Genomic DNA, 25,291 nt, shown 5'->3' on the forward strand with positions numbered 1-25,291 from the left:
AGACCAGTGGTGCCCAACCTCTTTGTCCAGTGGACTGAGTGGATGGTTCATGGGCTGGATTTGGTCTGTGGGGCGACTTTTTTTTTTTTTTTTTTTTTCCTCCAGCATTCAGCATCTACCCAGCTGGGACCTATTCCAGCTGCACAGGGCTTGAAAATTTGGTTGCCAGGGAATGGTGGCAATGTTAATTGCCACTGCTCCCCTGCTGCCAAATTTCTGGACTTGTGGGGAACCCTGAGGGCTAGATGACCTGTTTCAGGTGGTTGTTTCTTGTCCATGGGCCTGCGTTGAGCACCCCCACATAGACCAATCTGGAACTGACAAAGCTATAGGAAACTAGTGAAGTTGGCATTGAAAAGGACAAACTCCTTGCCAAATGCATATAATTATACATTAAAAAAGCAGAATGCTTAGTTAATATTGCTGCAGGCATTAAGCAGCTGAGCAGCACAGACAGCTATGAACCTGAGTTGACCAAAAGACAAACATACTCCTGTTCCAGAAGGTAGAAAGAGCATCTGCCATTTTTTCAGTTCCTTGCCCCCATAGCAGTTAGCCTCCATAACTTCTGTTGCACAATTTTAGGTGCATCTATGCATATAGTTAATGTGCCTGTACAGTTAAACTGCATCCCTGCATGCATCTGGAACATGTACCTGTCTGGAGCAAGCTTGCTTCCAATGTGAGCAGTTCAGTCTAGGCCTGCTGCGTCCCCCTGCAGCAGCCAGGGGGAGCTCCAGCCAAAGCGCATATGTAGGCATTGACCAGGAGTAAATTGCTGCTCATCAACCTAGGCAGCAGAGGGCCTGATGGGGTAGTGAGAGCTGTCCAGGCTTGGTGGGACATCATGTGGTTGGCAGGCAGAGGCTGGGGGCTGGTTCTAATCTCTGTAGGGCAGGGGAGAGCTGTCTCAGCTGCTAGGCAGCTGCCTACCAGCCTCACTGGGATGGGATGGGTCCCAATCTCCAGGTGACTGGGAGGCGGCATCCTGCCAAGTCTCTCCACGCCCCTTGCTACCTACGCTGACTGGCAGCAACTTGCTCCCAGTTAACGCCTATACATGCATTTCAGCGCATTAGTTTAATGCGCCAGTTTCTGGTACCTGTATCGACAGGTACTAAAAAACAGCACACTAGACCAGCGTTTCTCAACCTTTTTCACCAAGTGGCACACTTATACGGCCTCTTCCACACCATGGCACTCTGGCCAAGCAGGGCAGGAGGGGGTAGGTAGTGAGTGGCCAAATGCTGTAGACCGGGGGTGTGGGGTGGCAAGTGGCCCAATGCCACAGGCTGGGTGTGTGTGTGTGTGTCTGGGGTGGGGGGGAGGGGTTGTGGGTGGGGGAAGCGGGTGGTGCAGTGTTTGAATCGCTGGCTGGAGCCATAGTGCCCACTCCCCACTCCGGTCTGTCTGGCTGCCCCCAGCAGCAGTTGGTGGGGCATGTGGCTCCAGCCTAAAATGCTGCGGCACACCTGGACATGCCTGATGGCATATCAGTGTGCTGTGGCACACTGGTTTGGAAACGCTGCATTAGGCTAATATACTGCACGGTAATTGCTGCACATGTGTAGACTATGACACTTTACTGCACATTAGTCTAATGCACAGTAAAGTGTGTTGAGCATCAGTGCCTATCTGTTCACAAAGGCCATGATTCCTGCTGCGAGCAAGGAAAGTTAAGCATGTAACCCAAGCCTATCATCTACACATTGAAACTAGTGCAACCCACAGAAGGCCCTCAGTTTTGACACTCATAAATGGTACAAATAAGCATTGATTCAATTCAAATTTGAAAATGCGAGTTGTGCAACTCAGTTCATTCCTCCCAAGGTCCACCATGTCAACACTAACTCAAGCTTAACTGTTTTAAATGTAACCTGTAATTCTTGTCCATCACTGAAATGAGGTAATTGTTTTAATTAAATTTCATTAGTTTGGAATAATGCTGTTTTAAGTGTGTGGCTATTGAGATTTATTTCTTTTAAGTGGTTACTCGATAATGCAGTTTGGGCAGAGAGCCCATTTGAAATCTGTCATGCTTATGTGAGTACATAACATTGGACCAGATATGCGGTGAGAAGAGATTGTACAGATGACAGTGGAAAGTTTCCTTTAGAACTATTTTCTGTGCGTCATTATAATCCATTGGGCCAGACCATAAATTTAATACATGTTGGCTGTAGACAACTTGAACTTGTTTAGCAAATGGCTAAAGTCTGCCAGGATGCGTGCAATTCTAGATTATTTTTAAATGCCCTAAAATACATACAAATGCTATCTCATTTTGGAGAGAAAAGTAGTAAATACTAATCTTGGTTTAGTGACTAGTTCTTTAAATTGTTCTGAGAGTAGTATGCTAAGGAATCAGAATGCTTTTTGGCTAAGCTGTGAACTTCAAATATTAAAAAATTTCAAATTCTTGTACCCTAAGGTTGAGAGAGATGCTCAATCCTGTGATTTTAGTTTAAAATCAAATGTTTTCATTTATGCTGCAAGCCATGTGTTCTGCTGGAGTATATTTCTACTGTGTTGTCTCGCTGCAATGCTCCTGAGGCCTGGTCGAGCTGTTTTGGAAAGCCATTGGTTTGGCTTTCTCTTTCTCAGGTGTTTGTATTGGTAGAAATAACATGTGTCATTTGTCTTTTTCCTTGGGGAGATTATTTTCCTGGCAGCATTGTATAACCAGTGAGTGAGGAACAGTTAAACCCCTGCAACCTTCCCATTTTGGGGAAAGAAGTTGTATTTTGCTAGTAGGTCCATGCAAGTGTGCTATATAGCTTTGCATTCTTACCCTAATTGGTTGTTGCTTAGCAGGCTAATAAGGACTCCACAGTTAAGGTATGCACAGTTTGTGAATTCCTGTTTCTGTTGGCAGCAAAAGAATTGTTTCATCCCAGAGACTGCAGGAAGAAAGAGTTCTGAACTTTTTTTAAAGGAGGTGGCTGGGTGGGTGGGTGGAGGAGTTGTGTGGGCAGGGTGTGGAGGAAGAGTTTGTGACTTAAGTGCCTCATCGTTGTGTTTTTTTTTGTTTTTTTTTTAAGGAAATTTTTGTTGATGCAGGTACATAATGGCTTGCCAGTCTGGGAAATGGGAAGAAATATTTTCAGGCTTCCATGGTTATCCTAGCAAGACTGTTCAATAGGTACAGGGATTTATCCAGGAATAGTTGTCCTAATAAGTCGTATATTAGAACGGGCAGTGGAAACTACCAAAACAATAAAAGACTACCTTCCTTTAGCCCCTTTTGGCAGAATAGTTGCTTAAAAATAGCATTAACAAGGTTAGGGGGAAAAAAGCAAGAAAAAAATCTTAGAAACAATTTTATTTTCCCACCTTCTAAACAGGAAGTGACTGCATTTGATAGGAGCTAATCTTAACATCTTGCTTTTGCATTCTCTTCACTACTGTTTTCTCTTTGTGAATCTCTAGGATCAGGTAAATGTACCATATTTACCCAAATCAAAAACAACCCTGAATTTAAGATGATCCTTCAATAAGTAGATTCTGTATATGGAAAATGCATTGTAATTTTCCATATATAGAATCTAATTTTTGGAGGGTTGTCTTAAATTCATCCTCCCCCACTACTGCAGGCTGTGGGGGGAACAGGCAATACGGGATGCAGTAATGGGGCAGCTGGTGGGGTAACAGACAGTTGTAGGGCAGGTGGTAGGGGAGGCAGTAATGGGGCAGACAGTGGGGTGGTGGTCTCAGAGGCAATAAAGGGGCAAGGGATATGGGGCAGGCAATGTGGAGGCATTTGGTGGGGAGGCAGGCAGCTTGACCCTTGCCACTTGGAGCAAAAGAAAGAGGGAGTCTAGTGGAGGAGAGGACTGGGGGTGTTGGGATCCTGTGGAGGAGGAAGTGGGGGATGCAGAGGTGGTGGCAGGCTCTGGGAAGAGCAAGTGGCCCTTGGAATTGAGTGCAGGCAAGCAGGCAGCTGTAGCTACAGTCACACCCTCTAGTCAGGGTGGGAGCCGCTGCCTGCCTCTTTTTATACTGGATTCCAAGACAAGGGGCTCCCCCGCAAATTTAGTACAGGGTGGGGTGCTCTTCTTGGATTTAATAAATATAGTAAGTAATGCTTTACACATGGAAACAATAGTAGGCTGTAAAGGAACACTGGCTAGGACTAATCAGTTTTTCTACATCAGGTCTCTTATCTAGATTTTTCTGGAAAGGGAAACTATTTAAACCAGGGATAGCAATTATTTTGGCTGAAGGGTTGCTTTTAATGAGTTTTGGTAAGCTGTCAAAGGCCTCAAGGATAGCTCTGCTGCTTGACAGGTGCCCTGCCTGCTGGTCACCACCTTGGGACTGGAAGCCCCCCCCCCCCCAACCTTAGCCACCAGAAGTCCTTCCCCTTGCCCCCAGAAGTACTCCTTTGTGGGGGGGGGGGGGGGGGTTGCTATCTGAACCAGAAAAAAAAACTAATCATATGGTAAGTCAAACATTTGCTATAACCTTTTAATTTGATAACAAAAAATAATTTTGTCATGATCTGTATAGTGTATATAGAGGTAATTGTAGAGGCATTATAGGTAAAGGAAGGTATTATAGAGACATTATAGGTAAAAAAAATAAATAAATACAATAAGATTTTTATTTATCTTGTGTTGGGGGGGTGGGAGTGGAAGTGGTTATGGGAGTGTGTGTGCATGTAGGGTGTGAGGGGATGGGGGCTGTGGGGACCCCTCTTGATGCACAGCCACTGAAAGGCAGCAGCAGGTGCTCAGGGTACTCATGGCCTGCATGGATGCTGCTGCTCAGTGGTGTATGGCTCTGGCCTGAGGTGTAAATGGCAACAAGGACTGCAGCCAAGTCTGTCCCCCCCCTTGTGTGGAGCTCCCAACTGTGCACTTGCACACCACCAGGGGAAGTCCTGTGAAATGGAGCCAGCTGCCGCCCCAGAAGCAGGAGACGTGCCTCCCTGCCAATTCCGTGGAGTCCCAGCAGCTGTATGGTGGGAAGGCAGCTGACTCAATCATGTGGGGCTTCCCCTGGTGTATGAGTGCCAGGATATGCACATGTGCTGTGGGGAGCCCTGCATGATAAAAGTGGGCTGGCCTGGATGCACTCCTTGTTGCCATGTGCTGCTGGGCAGCACCGCCCCCAGTGCCCCTGCCTACTGCTGCTGCTGCCACTGGTGAGGACTGTGTACCATGGGGACTGTGTGTGTGGGGGGGGATTCCCACACCCTGCCCACTCGAGCCCTGTGCTCCCACTGCCTGCCCCCACCCCAAGGCGCAGGCTCTGTTCTCCTGCTGGCCCCAGCCCCGTGCTCCCTGTCCTTGCCCAGCTGCAACCTGCTGCCCCCACTGTTTCCCTATCTGCTGGCCAGAGTAAGCATTGCAGCAGGGGATGAGAGAGAGCCACTGAAGGCCAGGGAAGTTGAGCAGGTCCCCTGGTGGCTGTAGTGGTGGCAGCACCAGCCGTGTCTGGAAGATGCATGCTGGCTAGGCCAGGTCCTTCTGCACGCCAGGATGGGAGCAAGGTGTGCAGGCTTGGTTGGGGTACGATTAACTGGTGGGTGCCCACAAGCCACATAGAATTACTGGGCGAGTGGATCTGGCCCGTGAGCCACACTTTGCCTACCCCTGTTTTAAACGGGTCAATTGATATGTACATTTCTGCATGGTAAATGAAAAGAGAAACTGACTAGAATGTTGGCTTTTACAAGAGAATCTCTTTTGCCCTAAGTAGCTGTTTCTTTAGGGTTTTATGTATAAAACTAGTTGCCAATTGTATTGAAAACCTAACCTATAAATCCATTTTTAGCAAAGAAGACCTACCTTGAAGTTGCTGTTACGGCATACTGAAAATGCTCTTGCTGTATGTCTGACCTAAATTGAAAATACCTTGTGGCTTTAGAGTTAACTCTGGATATGCAAGTGAATGTGTGAAGAAACAGTGCGTAATGTGTAGTAGTGACTTTCCAAACAACGAGGGTTATGAATGATATGATTTCTGCATGTCGGATGTTTGTGGTTGTTAGTAGTTTATTCTTGGAAGAGTCTCTGTATATATTGGGTGCATTAAGATAGCAGTGTAGCAGGAGGGTTTACAAGGGCATGCATGCCTTCTTGTAATCTAATCTCAGTAGACACGTTGCTTTCACATGATACAGTTTTGAAGGCCACTTCTATATGTGCAAAATCGGCAAAGAACTTGTGTGTGTGTGTGTCTCTCGTCTCTCTCTCTCTCAAAGCAAAGATGATAAATATCAATGTCTGTGTAAATGATACTGCAGAGTACAGATTGAGGATGTTGGCTTGCTGCTTTTGCGGTTGCACTGTAGATTTTAAAATGGTCTAAGTGGTATTTTCTTAATTTTCTGTTGTTTTTAGTTGATTTTAGTTGATATGATTCACAAATGTCATATTTAAGGAAATAGTCTAGCTTTAAAAAAATCACACTTCTCATGAAGTTACAAAGAACAGCTCAGGACTGTGTACAAAATTAATAAAGAAGGATTCTTTTCAGTTATACATGAGATGACACTTTCAAATATTGTATTGCTACCATATCCTCTGCAGACTAAGCTGAGAAGCAGAATTTAACTTGTGTTAGTTTGTGATACTTCAGGTATTTCTGCTACTAATAACTTTCTTTCTGCTTCACGTGACTGTGCTAGCTTGATTTTTAATTCTGCTGGTGTGATTTCATTAGTCATGTAAGCCCTGATCCTGCATCATTAAAGTAAATGGGAGCATGATCAAGTCCATAGATAAGGAGGTATTTAACCCCTGCTTTGTGAGCTTATTTGCAGCCATATCAAATTGCAAACTTGCATTTTTCTTCCACAGTCAAGCTTCTAGGCAGTGTGGAATGTGCTAGTTATAGTATCCTGAATAATAAAGCAATTTACAGAAATGTAATTCATTTTCTCATTACTAATACAAGTGCATAGTAAATAATAACTACATTTTATAAACAAATCCTTTCCACACAGCACTTCTGGGAGTAGCTGCCTGGAACAGTATGAGAAAAATGATGACAGCACCATATCATGTTGGTCAATGCATTTGTGGCATTTAGATCCCTGATAGCAGGTATACTGTGAAAAATGAATGGAACAGAACACTTAATATTCCCCTCCCCCCCCCAAGTTAAATCTCTTTAATGATGACACTTTTTTTAGATTTTAAACTTTTTTGCCTCATCTGTGTTAGTAAATCAGTCCTCGTTTTGAGAGAGATTTTTCTTATTATATAATGTTTTGACTCAACCTTTTAAACTTTTATCTTGCCTTTGTCTTGATTGCAATCTCTTAACTTTTTAGGCTTGTGTACAGAATGCTGCTATCTTAATAGTAATCGGATGTGGCCATGCTCTCTCATCTGGAAATGTTTTTTGGATCCTAAAGACTCGAGTACTCAATTTAGAATGGTCCTATTTTATTTTTTTAATTTGTAATTGATTTGCTCTGTCATATCACAGAGAAGTTCTTTTTGAACTTTCAACACTATTCTGCTTTCCTTTTTGTAGTATAACCACTTTTAATACAAGAACATTTCCTTCATGTATAGCTTTTCTGTATAATTTCATTTGCCCTTCTTCCTTCTTATTTTATATTTCAGCTGAGAACATTTCCCCCCCCCCCCCGTATATGGCTTGTATGTGCTTATGGTATTTAACATGGTAGAAAGCTTTTAGCATACGAAATAGCTGTATTTACTCTATTCCAACATGAGGGGCTTTTCATTATATGGGGGGGCCTAGTTTAGGAATAGAGTATGAGCTGGCTGGGGTGAGGGGGCAGGGCTCTACTGAGGGTCTGGGTCTGACCTGGGATCTGGACCTAAGCTGCAGTTACTGCCTGTCCCTTCCTCTCCATGCTACTTAGCCTTGTGCTGGCTGTGGCCTTGCCTGGCCTTATAGCAGTGGCAGCAGGAGCAGCTATAGTCTTGGCTCTGGGGTCTGCTCTGAGTTGTTGTCACTGCTACTAAGTGTGGCTGGAGTTGGAGCTTTGTGCCCTAGGTTGGGGCACAGCCTGCTGAAACAAGGGTAAGCAACGGAAGGGCAGAGGTTACAGGATGGGTTCTGAGGCTGTAGGACAGGCCAAATCCCCAAAGTATAGAGAAAAAGGAGTGGGGAAGGGGGGGAAGGGAGATATGGAGGCTTAAGCACCAGGTTCAAGAATGTTTTCATATGTTGAATGTAAAAAAAATGCAGTTTTAAGAGAAACCCGCTGTTGTGGGGTATTAAATGTGGCAGTGGAAGACCAGCTGATCCAATAAGACAGACACACAGGGTGCGGAATCCAAGTTTTGTTACAAGAAGCATAGACCATCTGAGGATGTGCAACCGTCACATTGTGGTTTTGAAGTTCACCACAAATTTGATCTTGGATTTATCAGATAACCTGTTAGGTAAACTTGAGGAGAATTCAATCTCTGCTGGGAGGATTGAATGAGAAGCTGGAGCTTTTACTCTGTTCAAGCCAGATGTTCTGTCTTTAAATGAGGGTATAAAGAAGATGCATGTTCTGCAGATACATATTTCTCTGGCAGCTACTATTTTTCTTCAAGCTTCATGCTGTTGCATTACCATTGCATATTTCTTAGTAATGGAGATCTGAGCATAAATCACTTGTTTGCTGCTGTTTAACTCTGCTTGTAACAGGCCTGGAGGACAAGATTGGTTTGTTTTATTTCATTCATGTGCTACCCTTCCAATAAAGGCTCAGGGTGGCTTAAGATGACAGAATAATTTTTATTATTATGGAAATGGGAGCATAGGAAAAGAACAAAACAAAAACAGGAGCACAGTGAAAAAACAACAACTTTAAGGCTAAGGACAGACATTCAAAAAGCCTGACCCTGAATTGATTCAGTTTTATGCAGGTTAGTCTAACCTGGCTAGGCTAAATCACTTTGCAAGTACACAGACATGCAGGCACATGCCTGCAGTGGCTCAGGCTAGAAGCCTGGGGAGTGCTAGAGCAGCCTTCCCTTCCCTTCCACACTGCTGATCTGAGGGGGGCGTGGGCAAGCCCCTTGATAAGAGAGCACTTATCAGCTCTGTTATCAGCATTTATCACCTCATCAGAAAACAAACAGCCTCTCTCATTAGTTCAAACTCTTTAAACAAAAAAGAAACGGAGGGACATTGCCAGCTGAGCTGTTGATAAGCCGACACTGCTGTCTGCCACAGCACGCTTGGAGACTGTAGCCAGCAAGTGGTGTACTAGCTAATGCTGAGGTGTCCATGTGAGGTGGAGGGGATGGGGGATCCCTGCTTAGCAGCAGGGCATGGTGAAGGAAGGAATAGGAAGCCAGGCAGATGCTGCTGTGCCTGCAAGTCTCTGCCAAGCTACAGCCAGGGAGCGGAAGGGAGGAGCCAGTTCTGCTGTGGAGCAAAGAGCCCTGCCCAGCCAAAGAGGATGTTGTGGGGAGTCTGATTTAACTCAAACCAGCAAGAGGTCTGGGACGGACATTGCATAAACCGGTTTGGCACAAATCAGTTGAGCCTGATGCTACATTCAACCAGGTTCCTCTCAAACCAGTTTCAGCCATTTTCAAACCAGTTTGTGCACTGGATGTCTGTTCCGTCACAGAGTTAAACCAGTTTCTGATCACTTAAAACAGTTTATGTGTAATGTCTGTCCATAGCCTAAGGGAACTAGAATTGAGGTTGGCAAGCCAGTCAATTGACCCATCAATGGACTGCATATATTTTTCCACCAGTCAAAGATTATAGCAATTTTACAAAAAAGAACTATACTCTTTTTGGTAGTTTTCTTGATAGAACTACTTTTTAAATTTTTTTGACACATTTCTGAATGGAAAATTAGTGCTTTGTTCTGTGTATTATTTGTACCTATTGGGATTTTTTTTTTTTTTTTTTTTATATTTGACCAGTCAGTCAACTGATTGAACTTTGGTCAAATGCCCAACCCAGATTAAAATATCTATATAAAACAGAGGTCCTTTAAACAATACCTCAGTCTCATTTTGTATGCTTAAACACTGGCCCAAATAGAAAGGTCAGAAAGATGTCCAGGTGTGGACTCCGGGCCTTGAGAGAGGCCGTTCCAAAGCCAAGGATAAGATGGTGAGGTCAAGAAAAACTATCTACAGTTGTGCTTCTAGGCCACTGTTCACAAGATAATCATACAGTTTTGGGAAATTCAGACTAAATTATTAGTGTATAAAAAGCCTTGATCTGGCATCATGTGTTACAAATGTGAATTGCAGAGACTTTTAGTTCTTAACTACTCTTCAATTTGTGCTGGAGAAGCCCTTAAAGGAAATCTCTCTATATCTGCGGAGCTTTAGTTATTTAGTTCAGTCTTCAAGTTAAATGCTAATTCCTAGAATTTTCCATTAATCAGTACCCATGATCTTTTTAATAGGCTTCTATCACTGAATACAAAGTGCTACTTGTCTAAAGGTCTTGCATCCCTGTATGTTAACACTTCATTTCTTGATAAGGTACAATTTGGAGCAGTGGGTCTCAACCTGTTTTGGTTCTAGGTGCCCTTTGTTTGATTGGAGACACCTCTCTAACAGTTTTTTGTGTGAATTGAACAGCACCCACTTCAAAACCCAATTAATCTGTATTACTGTGCTTACCTCCTGCTTCGCATTGGAGGTGTAGGAGCAGCAGATGAGGATGGGCTCCAGCCCATGCTTCTCTCCTCACACAGTGTTACCTCTTCACGCTAGCACCGTGGTTGAGAATCACTGGTCTAGAGCAGTGGTTCCCAGTCTTTACAGATCCATAACCTGATTTTAATACAGCTTCCATAGGGTTCATGATTTAGAGCCTCGTAAAACAATTTGGGAAATCTGAAGTTTAGTTTTATAAAGAGAGTTTTTACTTGGCTTTCTTTCAATAAAGCTACCGGTCAATTTATAAACAAGATGCAGCAAATCTGTTTAAAGAGCCCATGGCTTACAAGTTATCTGTGACCTTCTTCTAACCTTCCTTATTTAAGTTAAGTTGTTAACCAAAATGGGGATCTGAAGTTAGCTGCATTCGCTTTGTTCTCCTTTTAGGATAGCTGGTGTCTAGTTTTGATTTCACTGGAGTAATGCATGTGTTGTAAAATGCCCATGTATGAAATGCCTGGGTAAAATTGTTTTAGTAGACTTGAAGCAAAAAAACCTTTTTGGTATTTAGATGAATTTGGGGTTTTCACTGATGTATAATTCACCTAGTTTGAATTACTGATGCTTCCTGTTGCTAGTAGAATGTTTTCTGGGTAGGAAAAATCTTTATTTTTCTCGTCTGAAAATGGAAGGCTGTTTTTGCAAACCCCTCAACTTGTTCACAGTCCAGCTCATATGGAGAGGATCCTGTTTCATTTCTGTATCAGAAAATGGTTGTAAAGCAGCTTCTGGAGCTAAAAAAGGAAAAAATTGGCTGTCCTGAAATAATGTGTGTACAATATAATCTGTGCTATAACGTATATTATTGGAAACAGTTACGTTCTGATGGGTTTTAATTATTTTTTGCATTTTAAACAATTCTCATATTTTATGTTTCTTAGGGTCATGATGAAGAAGCTGTTGTGGATATGGGCAAAACCAGCTCTACTGTCAACACAAACTTTGAGAAAGAAGAACTAGAGAGTAAGTCTTTTTATGCCCCTATCTTAGAGTTAAAAGGGGCCTATTTCTCTCTTCTGTGCAGCACATAGTGCTCATTAACAGTAATTAAAGTTTTACATGATTGATTGCAATGTAAAATTTTTATGAACAAAGCTACCATGCCTAATGATTTCTTTATAGCCTTTATTCTTTGTTTAGTACACTGATTAGTGCTCCTCTCTGTGGTTGGAAATCTTCCTGTGCAATTGCCATTCTAAAAAAATCACTTAAATTGCTCTTTGAGAAAAGTCTTAATCTAGAAAATGTAATGAGTTTTTTACACTTTTTTTTTCTGGTTAGGGCCTAGAGCCGGAAAAATAATCCAGTTGTAATTCTTCTTGGTAAGAGAGATTTACCTGGGTGAGTGCTACAGAATCTAAGCTCACTTTTTTTTGTGGGAAAAGTGAGGGATGAACTCTTGGGACTGTAAATATATGTATATCCTTAAAATATGGATTGTGAAAAATGGAGGAAGGCTCTCATTGCAAGACTGCACACTGTTTATAAACTTCTTAATCTACAGTCTAGTGAGAGAGTATGCCATTCTTCATTGCTGCTCTGTATGGAGCTCTGCCCCTCAGCGAAACTGGCCAAGATTTAGGTCAGTTTTAGGGCCCCTTGACAAGTTCAGGTAAAGGTGCGATGGCATCTTTGTAATCCACACAATCGTGCCTCCTCCTGTGCCAGTGTCCACCTCAGATTAACAGATTAATGTTACTAAAGAAACAACAGTAGAAGTGATGCAAGAAAATAATGCAAATTGCACATAGATAAACTACAAACAATTTTGTGAATCAAGCTGAAAGAAAAAAAAGTTGAAACAGATTTAAAGGTAGAAGACACTATACTGTGGGGGAGTTGGAAATAAGAATGAAATGCATATAAAATAGTTGGTTTTGTTTAGTGATCATATCAGATTACAAAATATTCATAAGGGCAGCTCAGCCTGAAACTGGATACACAAGACCACTTACTTTTTTTCCCATTCAGGTTCCATTTTCAGGTCTATTATAGACCCCTTCTGTGTTTATCTACAGAAACTTGGTTAATACTCAGCTTGGTTAATCTGCCAAATGGGAATAATGCTCCACCTCAGAGCATCCTGAGACTTAGTTTGTGTGGCACTTTAAGACCTTAATAATACTGGGTTACCATTTGGTAGAAAATAAGTTGGTTTGTGTTTTTTTGTTTTAGTTTCTGTCTCTGTTCCGTGTTTCTAAAATGCATCTCTTTGCTTAGTTTTGTTACAACACTCTTCTTTTTAAATGAATTGTCTTTGAACAAGCACTTGCATTAATGCGATGGGATAGGCCCACAAATTAGTTATTATTACTTATTCAGTTCATTACATATAGGCCTGCCTTCTGAAAACATAATTTTGTGGACTTTTTCAATAGATACCAGTTGGTTTTACTTGAAACATAAGTGAACTTGCAGTGTGCTATCAGCATTCATAGCCCTAATTTTATTACAGTAATTTTGTTGAGCTAAATGTGGTGTGGGATAGGGAATGTGAAAGGTTAAATGACTAACATTTAACTGATAAGTGTGGTGATAGTTAGCTTACTGATTTATCTTTTAATTCTGTGTGGGTGTAGTCTGGCAGGGAAGGGGGGGAAGGAAAGATGTGTGATGCCCCGCAGGAATCTGCAGAGAAGGCAGGAGGGAGGGAGGGACAAGGAGGAGGGAACAGGGAGAGATGAAACTAGCACCCATAGCCTAAAAGGAAAATAGCAAGCAACCTAATGCCCATCCAGTTTTCTGTTTTTTAAAAAAATGCCCAATTTTCAGTTTTAAAAATATATAGTGGTGTTTCATTTAAATCATGGGAAAACTTGGATTTGGGGTTCCTTTAGAGCTTTTTTTAAGTTGGAGAAAACCAGGATCCCTGCTAATGACTTGCCAATTAAGTGGGTAGCTGTTGGTTCACAGGTGATCCCTGCCTCCCAGCACAGGGCTTCACATGGGTTGTGCTATCTGGCTGGGCCTGGATCCTTCCCCCTCTCCCCACAGTGAAAGGGCTCTGGAATGACTCCCAGCAGCAGCTGTCCCCCAGCTGCTGCATTATTGATTAATCATTTAACCAATATAATTAGAGGAGGTTAAATGAATATATTTACATTTTGTAGGGGGTATGGAAAGGTGTAGGATGGGTTGGCAATCCCCAGCATTCATGCCAGAGCATGGCATGTGAGGCCATTTGATGCCGCACAGCACAGCCAGCCTGGGCTTTGGGCGGCTGCCTCCAGCCACAGAGTCAGGGCTGCTTTCAACAAATGGCAGGGAGGCTGCAAGCCCTGCTGCAAACAGCCTGAGGTCTGTGGCAGGCAGGAGCTGCCCAGAGCCCAGGCTGGCTGTAGCGGGCAGCTGGGAGGCTGCAGCTAGGGCCTGGAGCCCCAGCCCAGCTCCGTGGCTGGGGATGGCTGTATGCATGCCTTGGTGCACAGCAGGGAAGGAGCCAGGGCAGTGTCCACCGCAAGCAACAAGCCAAGCTGGAGCTCTGTAGACTTCGGTGTAGCTGTTTGTGGCCTTCCTGCTGCTTGCTGTGAGCAGCCTAGGCTCCACTGTGTGTGGCAGGGGCCTATCTAAAGCCCTGACTGGCTGTGGCAGGTGGCCAGGAGGCTGCAAGCTGCTGCACCAAGGTCGGCAGAGCTCCCATCTAGCTTGTTGCTGGTGGCCGGTGCACATGTGCCTCTTGGCAGATGGCAGGGAATGGGCTGGAGTTGTGCTGCCCTGACCCCTTCCCTGCCATGTGCCCCCGGATGTATGTAATCGCCTCTAGCCACAAAACTGGGTTAGGGCTCTGGATGGTGCAGCTGTGTGCAGCTTCCTAGCTGCAGTGTAACCCTGGCTTCTCACTTGCCATCTGCGCATAGGTGTGCGTACACCTGCTGCCAGCAACGAGGAGTGGGTCCCTTGCAGTTCCTCTGCTGTCTGCCCCTGACACACCAAGTTGAGGCATGGGTTGAGGTTGGGATGTATTTGGCACTGTGGCCAAAAACATTGCCAACCCCTTTTGTAGAAAACAGTGTGGTGGTAGTGCTCCTAGAAAGTATCAGTTATTAGAATATATTGATTTGTGATGCTGGGGAAACTTTTTCCTACAGATCTGATAAATCCTTAATCCAAGTACAGCATATTCTCCAGGTAAATGTTTTAAAGCCTCTAGCTATTTCTCTGTTTCCCCTGTGCTTATGTTTACTGTTAATTTTTGAGAAGCCAAGTATGATGCTGTAGGAAGTTGAAACATGACCAGAAATAAGTTTAATTCTTATTAGCTTAATAATACATAATATACCTACTGTAGTATAGCATTCAGCTTCATCCATTTTTTATCCAGATGTATGCACATCGTTGCTAGCACTTCAGAAACTCTTACCTTGATACTTAAGCACTTGTAGAGCCTATGTATAGTAATGTCAGTAGAGCGATACTATGGTATCAAAACTGTCTTCTGTGTCTGTTTCTGAGTGCTTTTGGTAGGTCAGGCTTCTATGCTGTTTGATACTGAAGATGCTAACGGAGAGAAAATAGAAAGATAAATTTTGGGTTATGTGGAGCCAGGAATGGAAAATGGGGAATCTCAATCTGAGTTTGAAAAAACTGTTTCATATCCAGTAGGGGTACTGTTCATATTAGTAACTCAACTGCGGTTGTAGAAGTGGAAATGTGAATGTAAACGGGACAGAGATATATTTTACATCTGTCTAGCTAAGCGCAAACTAGCTTCAGACAACACAGTGGCAAAAGGAAGAGTCAAATTGTGTGTATGACCATTGAGAAGACGGTGTGCGTACTACAGTGCACTGCTCTCGATTTTGGAGTTATTGGGCACTGCCATAAAGTAATACCTATTTTTCTGTGGAAGCAGTAAGATGAGGAGTGAAATTTTCGGAAGCACCTTGTTTTTAGCTTCCTAACTATGTGAAACCATAAATAGGGATAATAACCGTAAGTGACGTGAAAGTTCTCGGCAACTTTCTGTTGAGAACAATGTTTAAGCAGATCTTAGACTATTGGTATGGCTTTGATAGCCAGCAGTAACCAGGCATCCTGTTTTTCTCTGATTTTTAAACCCTCCCCCCCATTGAATTTTTGGTTGGGGGGGGGAAGTAACCCCAAATCTGCATTTTTCCCATGATTTAAAATGAAATGCCACTAATATATTGATACTAGCAAACTGTCTGTCAAGAAGGGGTGGGGGGGGGCGGGGAGCTTGCACACAGCTGCCCCAACACCCACTACCCCACGCTGCTGCTGCTGCTGCTGCTGCTGCTCTGCATCTGGCCATGCGTGCTCCCCGACCTCTCCCCCTCTTCCCCGCCCCCCCAACTCTGCTAGAGCCATGCCCTACCCATCATTCTTGATGCAGCACTGGCTGGATCCATGCCCCACAAGAATTACGGACAGATGGACTAAGCCCTTTATATAGATATATCTCTATCTCTGTCGAGGTATCTATATCTCTATCTATTTGGAGGGGCGTCTTGAATTTATCTCCCCAAAGCAGTGGGGCTAAACCCTCCCCCCCTTCTTGCTCCCTCATCCTTACCTGCCATTTGCTGTTTGCTTCCCCCCCCCCACCTGTTTCTGTCTGCCTGCAGCCCTTGCCACTTCTCTCCTTTTCCTCTTCCCAACCCTGCCTTAGTGCCTGCCTCCTCTTTTCCTTTTCCCCTCATCCCTGCTGCTTACTGTCTGCGTGGCAACTCCAGCCATGACCTGGATTAGGGCTGGAGGTAGAACCAAACCTACAGCTATGCAGCTGAGGGAGGGGTAAGTGTCTGGGTGAGGGTGGGTGGGGGAGGGCAGGCTGTGTGGTTTTGCTTGTGCTCCACCCAGGTTGCACACCATGGGTTTTCCCTATGTGCTTTCCCCCTTCCCCACCCCAACAACCCTTCCCTGCCACACGTTTTACCCTGGCCCACACAGCTGGTAGCTCAGCTCCAGCATCTGCACTGAATTTGGAGCCAAAGGCAGAGCTGAACCACTGCCTGCCCCAAGCTGGTACTTGGATCCAGGATAAGGCTTCCCCTGCCCTCCTCTTTGCCCCCCCCCCCAGGTGATTGAGGTGTGGGCAGACCTCATCCTGAATTTTGAGTAAGTATAGTATATTGTTGCAATTTAAACAGCAAATGCTTGGCTTGGTTTTTACCTTGAGTTGCAGGCATTTTTAGATAGAATATTTTTATTCTACAATCTTTAAAATTACCCAGTTCAACTAAAAAGGCAAAGATTTGAGATTTACATTTGTTTAATAGTAGTCTGGTTCCAGATACAACCTCAGTAAAGAGTCTTTTGTTTCTAACGTAATTTTCAGTGGCATAAATCCAAGAAGCAGATTGCACATTTTAAAGAGGGTTCAGTAGCTATTTTATTCTCAGACTTCCTTTTGCAATGTTATTATAAGTTGGGTTAATATTTTAAGTGACGCATAATCCTGGGTATGTGATCTTTTTAAACTCTTAAGTTTTTATTTAACTAATTGTAACAGAGTTTTCTTTATCTGAATCCCTCTTCTTGCCAGCTGTCTTCTCCATTTTCACTTTCCCCCCTGGAAGTTGTGTTTATATCGGTAGGATTAAAGACTTGTGAAGTAATTGTAACAATTTTGGCAACTTTAGTAATGTGTCTTCTTGGTAGCAAATGGAAATCGCGTTTATGATACTGAAATGCAAACTTCTGGATATAGGTAGAACTTATACTGTAAGCGGTAATAGAATCCTTTGCTGATTTTTAGGAATCTTTTAGCCTGTAAAAGTTTACCATTTTTAATATTCAATCTTTAGATGCATTTAATTTGCAGCAGTTATTTAAGAAAAGCACAACCCTTTAAATGGTATGTCATAAATTGCCCTAAATTTTCCATAGAGAACAAGTTGTACAGAACAGTGTAAACTGAAGTAATGAAACAGTGTGTTGTAGTTATTTATGACCTTTTAAGTAAAAGGGTGGTATAGGGACATAACATGAGAGGGACATAAAATGTTAGTATTATAGTGCCGAGTTTTAGACGGGCAGCATAGGGTGTTTCACTGGATTGTCAAGCAGTAAGTCTTTGAAGTCTTTAGTCTCAAAAAAGGGCCCAAAAGAAGCAACCCCTTGTAACAAACAAAAGCAGAGTTGAAGTATGATACTCTCTTAAGAACCCTTTCTGTAAGGAATCGGCAGAAGGTATGCTGAAGGGTCAGAGTCCCTTTTCTTTTTTTGTGTTAAGATTGTAGTTCTCGCTAGTGTGTGCTCACATGCGCTCTTGCTTTCCTGTCAGTTTGACCATCTTGTCTAGTAGTTTTTTTCCTTTTTGGAAGGGGAAAAGGGGGGAACCTTTATTGCTTGTGAAAAAAAGTTTGCCAATAGTGTTGCTAATGGGTTGCGTCTGCACCCATTTGTTCACCTGAACGTTTGTTCACCAGAGCACCCCAAGGGATGATGAGGTCGAATGGTCATAAACTACTACAAGACCATTTCAGGCTGGACGTAAGGAAGAATTTCTTTACTATCTGAGCCCCCAAGGTCTGGAACAGCCTGTCATTGGAGGTGGTTCGAGCACCTACAGTGAACACCTTCAAGAGCAAATTGGATGCTTATCTTGCTAGAATACTATGACCCCAGCTGACTTCCTGCCCTTTGGACGGGGGGCTGGACTCGATCTTCCGAGGTCCCTTCCAGCCCTAATGTCTATCAAATCTATAAAACCCGCTTATTTTTTAAACACTGTATATATTCTTGATTGGGCCCCCTTCCTGCATGTTGCACTTAAGGTGTGATTAACTGGTTAATCATGCCTTAAGTTGTGACCCAGCTGCATGTTCAACCTATTCATGGCTTGATAAAATAAGCAATAAGTTCTGACGGTATTACACATTTTTTGTGTGATAACTTTGTAGCTTGTTCTAGTCATGCCATTAATTGAATGTGTGGCCAGGAGCCCCATCAACTGAGGGATGCACCACTTGCTGCCAGCCCTGCACCACTTGCAGCCAGGGACATAGAGGGCGTGTGGGGGAGCTGTGGGTAGGAGGTGCAGGAGGGAAGGGGCAGAGACGCATTCGCTGCCAGCCCTGCAGCAAACCAGACACCTTTTACCTGCACAATGGAGGTAGAGGGGGGCCCCAGTATTCCAAATCCTACATCTTGCCCTTTCAAAATTTTTTCACAATTCTTTAATTTGCAAACAAGAATTTTTAAAATCTTAGTCCTTTTTGTCCCATATTTTGACTGGTGTGTGGCTCTTTCCTCCAACAGAACTAAGCTCTGGTAGACATGCTTTCTGTCTCGAGACTAACAGAAAGGCAGCAGGCTGGAGTAGAATCCGTTCCTTCAGCAGGATAATTGGGCCCAGCCCTCCCTTATCTGATGTAAGATATGGGAGAACAGACAAATTCCTTTTCCAAAAGATGCCAAGTGTTGGCTCTTCTCACAGATGAAATGTTGGTTCTGGCCCTGAGCCCCAAACATTAGGTGGGAGCTACCAGGCCAGAACCCCCATGACTTGTATCACTGGCATCAGATTCATTCTACTAACCATAAATAATGTCTGTTGGATGTAATTACTGATGTTATCGCCTCCTACCATGTTGTTGAGGCTTAATGTCTACAAAAATGACTCATTGTCATTCTACTTAATTTTGTGGAAATTAACTTGTTTCTGTCTTACTGTAGTAACTATTCTGATTTCTGAAGCTTCTGTATTGTCTCTATGATTTAATGCTTCTTTTAAGGGTTTGTACAGCAAGAGGAACAAGCTTTCCAGTGAAACTAGTGTCAGGTATTTAACATGTAAAATAAAGTCTATTTCATTATGCAGTTAAATGTGTTTTTGTATTTCTGTTATGTTTGATTATATATTTAAACACAAGTATAGAATACCAAATTATTTAGAGCAAAGTAAACATCTCCAACATACTGGGAATAATTAGATACAGCAAGTAATTTCAGAATGGTATATAGAAGATTGGGAAGATCCAAGATGTGGGGTGAGCAAAATACAGCCTGTGAGCCATATCCAGCCCACCAGTTGATCCTGTCTGGCTTGCTGTCTTCTGCCGGAAGCCTGATGAGGGAGGGCTGTGCCCTGCGCTGCTCCGTTTCACTACAGCTGGGTCTGGGCTGGGGTGCCCAGACTCTTCCACCCACCCCTCCTCTTGCTGCCCAGCTTCTTGTTAGTGCTGCACAGTCCTGGCATTGTAGTTTCCAGCAGCCAGGCCTGCACAGGGTGCGATGCGATGTAGCACACTGAGTAGCTGTCCCACCTGCCAGCCCCATCTTCCCTCCTTAGGCTTGTGGCAGTGGCTGGCAGGCCAGATGCAATCAATTATCCTCATTTCTCCCCTTTCCCCTCAACTCTCCTCCAGCCCAAATAATTGCCCACCCTGATCTAAGCGAATCTAAAACAAATTGTAGTTTCAAGGCAGGTTTGGCTCTCCTTTAGTTATGATTTGCAACTACAGTATTTGTTATAAACTGATTTCTATCTCCCCTTTTACCTTCCCACAAACTAGTACAGAAAAGAGTTCTGTCTAAATATTGGCATTTACTGTCAAAGACCAGGAATGATCTGTAATCTCCAAAGGAGATGTATTTTATTTTAGAAGCTGTTGAACAGCATCCTGTTCTTTAGTGGCAAGTTCATTCTTAGTTACCACCATGGTTTCATTAAAACATCTGTATTTTAATACAATTTATAGAGGAAAACTTGACTCCCATGGTTTGGTTTGTTTTAAATGCTGGATAAATGCATTGGTGAACATAGTTTTAACAAGACATTTTTTAAAAAGTATTTCTCAGCCTGTGTCCCTCATATTTAAGTTTTTTTTACAGTAAAATTTTGTACCTTTAACATAATTGAATAGCCATCAAATCTTGGATAACTAACTGATTTAAAGATATGCTAGAGTCATCAAATTGGAGTGTCAGTGAGTGCATTCGTTAAAATGACTTTGATTGGGTGCTTTTTTTATAATGTATTGGGTGCAAAGAAAACAAATAGGCACTCTTACGATTTGTTCCTTGTCACGCTCCGGCTGGGCTCTGCCAGCTTTGCCCAGCAACAGGTGCCGTCAGCACTTTCCTCATGATCCAGGAAAGTCCCTATTCAGCCTGCTACATGGCCCCTGGCCATGTGCTGGGGAAACCCTGTCCCTCTGAGGAAAAGCCTGTGAACATTTTGGCGGGAAAATTCCACCAATCGGGGTTTGAGGTTGGGCTTGTCATCTGGCCTATAAAGACTGGGGTGGAGCTTCCACCCAGGGGCAGACTCCAGAAAGATACCGCACGGAGGCCAGAGCATCCATTGCTCTTGGTCAGCTAGCAGTTCCACCACTAAGTGGGTAGGCCTGGCCAGCTTCCCACGGCCTCTTCCGTGTCCCAAGAATTGTTTGTTTGCCAGTCGGCTTGTTTTTGTTCTTGGGAAGTCCAGCGGTTTATTGTTTTCGCCCTCGCGTGACCTGAGAGCCGTCTGTTTACCTTACATCTGTTCCATCGGAACGGGATGGATGCTTGATTATCAATTTACCCCCTCACCCGAACCAAGATCCAGCGTTTTATTGTTTTCTTTCCTTCGCCTCCTACTGAACCGGGACGGAATCTGCCCGTGCAGCCACATTCACACCAGCGGTGCATAAGTGAGAGACTTTATTTGTCGTTGTTCGGGACTGAACCAAGTGTAACTGCCTGCGCAGCCACATCTACATCAGTGGTGCGTAAGTAAGAAACCAAATAAAGCTTCTTTGCAACCATTACGAGTCTACCTCTCCCTCTCGCTAACTTAACATCAGGGGATAGAACCCACCAGGGCAACAGCCACAACCTGGCTTGTGCCCTGCACATTCCTGAGCTCCACTTGGCAGTGCAAAGTGGGGATCTGGGAAAGCTGGCATGTCAAAGCTCTTCATGGTGTATGTGGAAAAGGAGGGATTTGGACTCTGTGTCTACTCTCTCACCCTCAACTCCAGTTGCTCCTCCCTCCAAACACATCCGTATCCTCTTTGTCTCTGTTCTGATTTCTGTAATCACCTTGGTTTTTCTTCCTTTGTTCTTATTTTCTCTATACTTCTTCAGTAGTGTTCTTCAGCTGATTTCCCAGTCCACTTTCTCTGTCTTGTCATGGTAATATTGTGAGAAAAGACACTCAAAGTTTGGACTGCTGAATGGTTTGCTAACCTGTCTTTCTGTTATGTGTTGGTCCTGTTAGATGTTGTAGTGGAGTCTGCAAAACAGCATGAAGTTTAAAGTAGGTTTCAGATGCTTTCCATGGTAGTTTTATTTTTAGTGATAGTTCGGAGGGCAGCCACAGGCCTGCAGCTTTTCTTATCTTGACTCCATCTTTCTTCTCTTTTGGACTAAGCTTGTACCACTCTCTCTAATGGCAGGCAGCATGTTTGTAAACTATAGGGTATTTATCTAGTCTTACAACTTCATGATGTAGAAGTAGCCTGCAATTTAAATCCAGCTTGGTTGTTTTCAAATCTTAAAGGATTTTTTTAAGCTGTAATACTTATTTTTTTGCACATCTATCAACTTAATTTTTATCAGAATGCATATGCAAATACTCAGTGTTTAAAGCTTCCAGTAAATATAAATAATTTGTAGGGAAACATCTTCATAAGTAATGATATTTATGGTAATTGCTAGACAAAAGCAACTTTTTTCTTTTTTTAAAAACAGTCTTACTGAGACTCTTTGAAGTGTCCCTCCTCCCTCTCACTAGTTTGGGAGAGAACCAGGAAATCAGGTACATTAACTCTAATACAAAGGATATGACAAAAAATGATGTAGTTAATTTTACATTTCAGTTACTAATCCTATTTTATGCAAACTTGACTTTCAGTGTGACCAAGGAGCTTGTGCTTTTGACACTTAAAACTGCTGAAAGATGTTTAAATCTATTCATAATAATAATGGCTGTAAGCACTAAATTACCTTTGGAAGAATTTTCAGTATCTGAGCTTGGATAAAGTAATGTTCATCTCTGAAGTTCTGTATACTAAATTTAGTAGAATGCAGTCTGCTAATCCTATTGATTTATTGGTTTAAGCTAGTTCTTTAATAAGCTTTGTTTGAGATTTGGCAGTACTGTCTATGTAGGGATGGTTTTGTTTTTCTTTTTGAATGAGTAAAGGTTTGAAGGTCATATAATAATTCTGTTCTCTCTGTTTGAACTGTTTATCTAAAATTGCCAAAAAGCAAGACTTGCGAGGTAAATTAATGTCTTTTATTGCACCAGTTTGTGTATTTAGGAGAGATGGAGACAAGATGTCAGGATTCAAGCACCCTTTTATGGGGAGGGTGAGGGTTGGTAGTCACAATCTAATCTAAGTACAGATGAATAAAGTTGTAAATTTGTTTTTAGGACCATTCACAGATACCAAAGCCCACAGGTTTTTGGTTGTATTGTTGTATTTGTTTGTCTTTATTGGCTTTATGGCTTATTGGGAAATGCCTTCTGTTAACTTCTTTACTTCACAGGTGATGACTATCTGCTTCCCTTTCAAGTGGCCAAATTCATTTAACATAATTATGTTAAACTGAAATGGTTCTAATTTTGTATTTTGCTTGAACTGTGGCTGCTTCTTTCCCAGGCCTGATAAAACCAAAAACTCGTTTCCCAGAACAAGCTCCAGAAAACAGTAGGTTGCTGCCTGCAATGGCCAACCTGATTTATAATTGCAGTTAATGCAAAATGTTGCACAAAGTACCTTTTTTGCCTTGGAGTTTTCTTCTAAAAACCACTACGGGGTTGAATCCAACTGGGCGATGGTACATTTTGCTTATCGCTAGCTGTGTGCATTCAAGTTTCTCTGTTCTATGTGCATTTCAAGAGAGGTAGTTCCCTGTATTAGTGTGAAGTCAGGCAGAAGGCAGGGTAGATCTGCACCTTTTTATAGACTGACTAAGCTTATGAATCTTTGATTTAATCTTTAGCGTACAAATCTACTCTGTCTTCTTCCTGTTGCAAAAGGAGGAGGATTAGCTGCAAGTTCTGGTCTCCGTGGAACATGGGGGCTAGTTACTCACTGTACCATCCACATGAAGGGTGGCCTTGAATCAGTTTCACTTTTACATCAACCTACAAAATGAGTTGTATACAGTTGGAGATGGAGGTAGTATCTTACATATCTAATATACTCTGAGCATGTTTTCTTTAGGGGCTAGGGAGTTCATAGTGTCACCCAATGTTTGGTCTTTCCTGAAGGTTTGTGCTCAGTGAGAGTGCTGTACTACCTGGGCTTACCATGAGATCCTTTCAGGGGTGCTGAGGGGTGCCACACAATATTTACACTGTTTTTGTGTGCAAATACCTATGCAATTCAGAAAGTAAACCCAGGTATTTCACCTAGGAATCTATTTTGACCTGTTGTCATTTTCTGAGTTCTTTGCAACAGAAACATTTCTGTATTTTTTTTGCATTAAAAAGAGTGAAAACTAAGACCTGGCACTTTCCCCAAGAGATACCTTGAGTCCCATGAGGTTGATAACCACTAGTCTTAACTGTAACACCTAGCCTATAATTAGGGCTGGTTATAACTAGCTTCAGCAATAGATTTTCAGTGAAATACTGAGTCATTGTTTAAATGGAAGTTACAGCAGTAAGCTTTTTTTTTTTTTTAAATGCAATGAAAAAAAAGAGAAATAAAAAAAAAAAAAAAAAGTCACCAGTTCTGCCTGTAATGCAACACTGTGTCATGAAAGTGGTCATACTACTACAAGTTTCAGATTTGGGTAGGGAACAGGGATATTTAAAATAAAGTGGTTATTGCATGCAACATAATTAAACTTCTGTGGCTAGCAGTGACTGGGGAGCATACTTCTAAAATACTCTTGTGAAATTAAATGCAATTTAAAACTTTTTATGAAAAAACTGTAAATTTGCACACATTCTTTTTCACCTATGAGTAAAACATTTTAAATTTTAATAGAATTACTAATATCAGTGTTGGGATATATTACTTGTATACAGTTATGCTTTTAACTTGTTTCTAAGAAAAGATAGTCTGTGCCCAATTATGCAACTTTCGCAGAGGTTGTATAAGCCATTTATAGGCTCCTTATGGGTGCCACTACAGGGTACCTGCCTTTTAAAGGCCTCCTAGTGCCTGCAGTCTCTCTCCCTACTTCAGTATTCTTACCTGCCATGTCTTGATGTAAAAATTAGTAGGACAGGCTACACAGAGGATAAGGCATGCTTTGAAGAAGTAGGCTGTTTGTCTGATCCGTGGCTTCCCTCCCAGCCTAACTTTTTTGCTTTTTACTTCAGCTGAGCCCTCTAACTTGGGACCCATGGTGCAGAGCTCAGCTTCAGTCACTCCCTGTGACCTCGGATTCCAGGTTTTGCAATGTCCCCTGTGTAGGCAGCTATGGACCTCGAGTCTTGTTTTCCCCTGCCACCTTCCTGTCTTATAGTCCAGGCAGGTTTGACCTCATTCAGCCACATAATGTACTCTGATCCTCATCCTCTGTCCACTCAGCTGAATTTCAAGTTTAGGGTGTCCCTGATCACCCCTGTTCATAGACCTCTGCCTCCCCTTCAACCACAAACCAGTTCTCTGGCTGAAATATGACAAACATAAAATACCCAGCTCAAAGAAATGTCCTGCACAAGGTTTGCCACACCCCTTTGGTTTGCCCACCTACCTTCCTTTCACTCGGGGATCCCTACTGAGTCATCTTGTCACAGTGTGGACTTCTGCTCTTGTACC

General features: G+C 42.8%; 1 protein-coding gene across 4 annotated transcripts in view; it reads left to right on the top strand.

Annotated features, from left to right (window-relative positions):
• The window catches only part of SLC4A7 (solute carrier family 4 member 7), a 152,172-nt gene that overhangs the window by 56,302 nt on the left and 70,579 nt on the right, over positions 1 to 25,291 (top strand). For all 4 annotated transcript variants that reach the window (XM_090046492.1, XM_090046495.1, XM_090046493.1 and 1 more), the window contains exon 2: positions 11,498 to 11,579. In XM_090046492.1, coding sequence (XP_089902618.1) covers positions 11,498 to 11,579 — 82 coding nt within the window. The remainder of the gene's footprint in view (positions 1 to 11,497; positions 11,580 to 25,291) is intronic.

This window comes from Crocodylus siamensis, chromosome 5, assembly GCF_052110815.1.
Source record: "Crocodylus siamensis isolate JL-2025a chromosome 5, ASM5211081v1, whole genome shotgun sequence".
Lineage (NCBI taxonomy): Eukaryota > Metazoa > Chordata > Crocodylia > Crocodylidae > Crocodylus > Crocodylus siamensis.